Source organism: Trypanosoma equiperdum (genome assembly GCF_001457755.1).
Source record: "Trypanosoma equiperdum strain OVI genome assembly, contig: ctg_1535, whole genome shotgun sequence".
Taxonomy (NCBI): Eukaryota; Euglenozoa; class Kinetoplastea; order Trypanosomatida; family Trypanosomatidae; genus Trypanosoma; species Trypanosoma equiperdum.
This window is the reverse complement of record NW_027123544.1, coordinates 9392-15366: the sequence shown is the minus strand read 5'-3', so window position 1 is coordinate 15366 and position 5975 is coordinate 9392. Positions and strand designations below refer to the sequence as shown.

General features: G+C 46.7%; 2 protein-coding genes across 2 annotated transcripts; both read left to right on the top strand.

Annotated features, from left to right (window-relative positions):
• Positions 1 to 717: 717 nt before the first annotated feature.
• On the top strand, positions 718 to 1605 carry TEOVI_000635500 (uncharacterized protein; the record flags this gene model as incomplete). The annotated part of the gene is made up of 1 exon (XM_067221980.1): positions 718 to 1605. The coding sequence occupies one exon, from the start codon at positions 718 to 720 to the stop codon at positions 1603 to 1605; it is 888 nt and encodes a 295-aa protein (XP_067078081.1).
• Positions 1606 to 1781: 176 nt separating this feature from the next.
• Positions 1782 to 2450, top strand: TEOVI_000635400 (co-chaperone GrpE, putative; the record flags this gene model as incomplete). The annotated part of the gene is made up of 1 exon (XM_067221979.1): positions 1782 to 2450. One exon carries the CDS (start codon positions 1782 to 1784, stop codon positions 2448 to 2450), a length of 669 nt encoding a protein of 222 aa, XP_067078080.1.
• Positions 2451 to 5975: the final 3525 nt, after the last annotated feature.

Below are 5975 nucleotides of genomic sequence, written 5' to 3'. Positions count from 1 at the left end.
CGGCTTGTGAGGTATGCGTCCCAAAGGTGGTGGTTTGTGTGTTTGTGTGTGTGGACGCCCTGGCTTCCTGTGGTGCCTCCACCCGAGAGGCACTGTCCCTGGTGGGGGTGGTTCAGGAAGCCTATAACCTTCTGGGGTCTGCCAGTAGTTTGTTTTCTTTGGATCTCCTTCCGGCATCCGCGCTGAGTAATGGTGTGGGAGGGTGGATGCTTTTCCTTGCGGTACGGGAACCCGAGTTTCGGTGCAGTTGGAGTACTTTGCGTGCTCCTGGAGTCTAGCAATGTTTCCCACCCTCCACCTGACTTCAAACAGTGCGCCGTTAGTGCTACTTCCACTTCCAGAAGAGGTGTCAGCGGTGGTCTTCCTAGCGTTTTGCTACGTGGTGATGGCTATCGGCTGCGGTCGTCTTCTCCAGTCGAAACGGATGTGACCGTAGTGCAGGCGTGGTGCTAGCGTTTTCTCTACCTGTTGCTGCCCAAAGCCGTTCTCCTTAGCGTCGTTTTATGTTGTTCGTTTTAAAATGACTGTCCTTAGCGTAGCGTTGCGTGCAGGTCGTATAAAGCTGCTCGGGCGCCAATATTATGTGTTTTGGGTGTAACCACCTTCTATTTCTTTCTTCGTATGCTGATTGTTTGTGGACTTATTTTGTTTGCCGGCGATGAGTTTCTGATTTGTATACTCAACTTGTTCAATATTTAGTTTTTTTTAAATGGCAACATGACCATGAGACGCTTCGGAGGTGCATTAACTCGGCCGTTAGGGGGGATGCGGCGAGTTGTTGTTGGCCCGAACGGAAGCGTACCGGAGGCCGGGTGTGTACCCACCTTTGAAACAAGACGCCGAAAGAGGCTAAGGTTGGGTGGCAGCTTGACGGGTGATTGGGTGGCTTCTACCGAGTCGCTGAGTGGTTCGTGCGTGCGTGAAGAGGAAGCGAGACTACTTTGCTTTGAGAAGTATGGATTTGTTCACAAGCCGTTAACGATGGCATCTTGGTCTGATTTTTTGCAAGAATTGGCTCGATTTGAATTTCGGTGGAGGCTTTTGCCATGCGTCGGTGGCGTCACTGTTCTCAACATTGTTGAGCGTAACTGTGGCGACGAAAATGTGCTGTGCGATCTCAGGACCTCGTGCGGGTCGGCACCGTTCGCTCAGTTTTTCGAATGTTTGGGCGCTTTCGTACAGGGCACCTCGGAAAAAAGATGTATAATGTTTTGTGACCCAAATGGACTGGAACAATCACTTGAAATTAGGGCGAAGCGGCATCTTTCTCCCGCCTTAGGTGAGGGGTTCGAGGACGAAAAGCCCATTCTCCCCACACTTGCACAGTACGACTGCCGTGGAACATTGGTTGATTTAGTTCTTAAAGATATGAAGACGGATGTCCTGCGCCCTATTATCAGTGACATCTCTATGCAGGCGCTGAATTATGCGTTCTTGGTGTCCATTCCTTTGTTTCTAAGGCAAGCGGACGTTGGGGTGAGGAACACTGACCTTGTTTCAAAGGAACAAATGCGGCACTTTCGTTTCGCGTGGTGCTTTTTACGGAGGGAGTCGATGATGACACCTGTTGAAATAGGGGAGTTAGATACCCTGTTGCCACCGTGACTCGCAGCCAAAGCTTTTTCCGCGCCGTTATATATTGTTCTTACCACATGTTTGTTGCTCATTGCTATCAAGTGGAGGTAGTTTATGATTATTGATTTCCCCCACTCATCATTCTTTTTTTTCTATTTTTTTTCTACTATTCATTTTGATTGTTCCATTTAGGAAGCGAACAAGCGATGCGTGCGCTTACGTTTCGAAGCTCTTTGTGCGCCGGAAGGACGGCTGTTGGTGCCATGTGTTTCGGTCGACTTTGGGCTTCAAGTACTTCACCCACCGAAGGCAGCGAGAAACAGAACGTGACAGAAGATTCCGAGACAGTCTCTGTTGCTCCAGTCTCCCCTGAGGCATATGCGAAGCTCGAGAAGGAGCTGTCTGATGCCAAAGAGCGTATCGCCGAATTAAAAAAGGAAGTGCTCTATCGTGCTGCTGACGCTGAAAATGCTCGACGTATCGGAAGCGAGGATGTTACAAAAGCGAAGGCGTACGGGATCACTTCGTTTGGAAAGGATATGTTGGATGTTGTGGATACGCTTGAGAGAGGTTTGGAGGCAATCACGAAGCTGCCTCAAGCAGAAGTGGAAGGTCACAAAACCCTTTCTTCTATTCACACAGGAATAAAGTTGTCATTGAAGCTTTTGCTTAATAACTTAGCAAAACACGGGATTGAGAAATTGGATGTTGCCGTGGGCGCTAAATTTGATCCGAACTTTCATGACGCACTTCTTAAAGTGCCACCCACTGCAGAGGCACCCCCTGGTCACATATCAACAGTTCTAAAAACAGGTTACAAGATTCAAGACCGCGTTCTGCGTGCTTCTCAAGTTGGAGTAGCTTCGGATGATTAGCGTAGTTAAATGTGCTTCCGACATAGTACGATATTAAGAAGAAGAGGGAAAGTAAAAAAGGAGGGCACCAAGATATAATAACCACCATTGACTTAAATAAATGAGAGAGCAGATGATTGACTCGCACAGGGGGCAAAGTGTAGCGGCACATCCTGTCATCATACTGAAAAAATATGCATTACTCCCTTTTTTGTTTTGCGCGCAGCAAACCTTGATTTTTATTTCTCCCCATTTTTTCACCATTTTAGGTGTCAGTTATCGATTTTGTACTCCCTGCTTCCCCCTAATGTTGAGGAATCGATAAAGGATGAAGGATATCGTGCGTGGAGGGAGATCTTGTGTGGCTCGTCTATCTATATAGTTTTCACGACCATTTAGTTTGCCTCGTCTGCTGTTTCAGCTAGTGTTGCCAGTAGTAGCACGGCTGTTGGCAGTAGAGAGACAGGATTATTTTCTACTCTGCGTCAGACTCTGACTTTTCTTTGGAGGATGGCAGTCATTTGTTTGAATCAAACTCTCGCAGAGGGCACCGACGGAAAAGCTTGTAGAACATACTTTATTCTATAAGCGGTCTTTGTTGCTCGTCCCTTTCTATTGTCTTTTGGTATTATCGATATCGGTTTGACGGAGAAAATAATACCACCTGAATAAATTCCGGTGCTGAGCTTTCTTATTCAGATATCCTTCTGTTTTGGAAGTTGGGGGATTTCGGTGGAGGATAACGCGTCACCGCTTGGATGTAGACGCAGAATGTCTACAGGTTGTTGCACGGCATACGGCACAGGGGATGGCGGTCTCGTTCCATATGTGGGTACTTCTAATCAAGATGCAGTAGTGGTAATACTTAGAATATATGGAAGGAGAGTTCGTTTCTATTGTATATAAAATCATTTGAGCCCGTTCCATTAGCGCACGTTGTAGTTTAAACGAAGCGGTTTAGAAGTTTGAGTACCACTGTAGGAGTTGACGTTTAAAAAAATTTTGATGTGAGTAAAGCACTGGTGGCGACGGAATAACTGGGTTGTATACCTGTGTTGGATGGAGGTGCCATTACTTTTTTTGTTGGCTGGATTGTATGAGCTTTTATACTCAGGTGTTGTTCCAACTCATTCTGGTATAGGCTGAAGGCGAGTTCGCTGCAACGTTACTCTGCGGCCGCGCTGAACCATAATGAACCAAGGAAACTGGTCGTTTGTTAGATGGGTGTGCGGCAGAGGTGACACCCTTACAAAAGGATGTTGTTTCGTATCACTGGTGTATGTGGTTGCAGGTTATGTTTAATTTTAAACTTCCTGTTGTCACCATACCTGTTCTCTTCTATTTTTTCACATTGATTCTTGCAGGGGTGGTGACGAAACTGCAAGCATATGCGTCTGGAATTATAGGTAGTTATCGGAAGGACTCTGACGTGTAGCGGGAAAGCCGTAGGTGAGCTGTTGCTTTCTGGGACTTAGTTTCCTATTTTGAAAATCGTGGTCCGAAGGAGCATCGCTCAATCGGTCAGTTGAGCCCTGTTGGAGTGTGTAGCAGACTCTGCGGGCGCGGCCATAGACCCTTCTCATACGAACACGCAAGAGACTGCACACCACGTTGGATGCGACGCTGTCAGATGGCAGTAACCTATCTATTGTGGTAGCTATCCCCCGGGGGGACACATTGGAGCGACAGGTACTATTGTAGCAGAGGCACAGGGTAGAGAGAGAAGTCTTTTGCCGCCGTGTGAGGTAGGGCTTCCGATTGCTGTGGCTTGACCGAGGGTACAGACTTTACCATGAGCACAGATACTGAAGATTTGACGTGTTGAGGGTATTCACTCGGAACTCCTGTCGTTACAGTCTCCCCAGTAAATGGATGTAGTTTCCTCGTGTAATGTGAAGGTGTGCAGGGATTTTCCCGGTGACGACAGTACCAAGTAACTGTCTGGTGGTGTTGTGATGTGTGTGTGTGGAAGGTGCCTTTTTGTCGGTTAGTGTGAAAGATATCTCCTTTTTACCCACTGGGTACTATCTGTGGTTAACTTCGAAGAGATTGACTGGAACTAAGCGCGTACTTGTTTTGATGTTACGACAGTGGGTTCATTGGTGTCACAGGCTACACTACCCATTGAGACGAATCGTGCTTTACAGTGTGGTAGGCGGCAAGAAAGTCAGTGGTGGAGGTGAAGGGGTAGATGCAGCACGTCCCCATTTTATTTGGCCTACTCTGTGGTGCAGCGTATGTTTTCTGGTTGCATTTATTCACCGCATGGGTTTCCGACGTTCTAGCGGTTTTGTAGTCCCCGTCATTCATTAATAGCAGTGTGTTTGCTCGTTCGGAAGTATTGAAGTTCGCATACCTTTGTCGTTGTTGTGACGATGGCAGCTAAGTAGAACCACATCTCTACAGTCAGCCGCTCTCTCTTAATGCTTCATCTTTTTTTTTCGTAAACACCGGGGGACTTCCTTTGTGTTCACAACCATTTATATTGGTTAGTTTGGCGAATACCGTAAGTCCCTTGATCAGCTTTCAAAAGGGTCAAAGAGGCCGGAGCGCTGGTTTATTGTGTAGTGGGGGTTACATTTGATGCATGTATTGGTTGGTGAACAATCGGGCACATTGGTGTGTTTGCTTGAGTGTGGTTCAATTATTTACTGGGTCTAACTTTGTATATTTGACGCAGCATTGTAATTTGTAAAGAGCAATTACAAAAATCATGAGCAACATCGGTACAACCGCATCTTCCACACCGTTGCCGCTTGCAGCCGTTATAACTCTGCCGTTTGGCATTTACAGTTTTGTGGGACAGCTCCGCAGCACAATTGTGTATTGTTCCTCATGAAATCCAGCATGAACTGCAATGGGCCCAGTGGTGGAGGAAATGCAAAGTTTACGTTGTTCAGCTACTACAAAGAATGTGGAGCTTCGGCGATGCTTTAGTAAGCGGTCTTTATCTTAACAGCTTTCTGACCGGCCGAAGTGCCTTTTTTTTTTTTGAGAGGCGTGGGGGTGGGGAAGCGACCTGCCCTAAACACCGTGTCGTGTAAGGGAATTCAATAAAGGGAGCCACAGTTAATAGTAGCTGACTAGCATACATCGCTGGAGGGGCGGGGGCGGGGAGAGTTCAACCTTTTCGGATTTCTTTCTTGGGGTAAAAAGGTGATCAACGAGGGTGAAATACTTTGTTTTCTTGTTTACCGACGCATGAAGGGGTGATAATGTCTTTAATTATCCTGCAGATATTCGGTTTGTGTTTGCGACTTAAATTTATAGCTGCGTGTTAAACCACTGTGTTTAATGCTGCTGGTGCGAACCTTGAACAATCATTATTGTTGAAGGAACAGAGTGGTGACTGAAAGCTCGGTTGCAGAGCGTGAAGAATCGATAGTCACTCAATCGGTTTCATGTCATTTTTTAAAAAATATGTATCGGTGACTACTTTTTCAGTCGGAAAACCCAGTTCATCTCCTCATGCTACTGATGTTGCGTTACCAGTTTCTTGATCGAAAAGAGGAGTGGTAGCGCGGCAAACGGCCCTGTGAGGCAGAC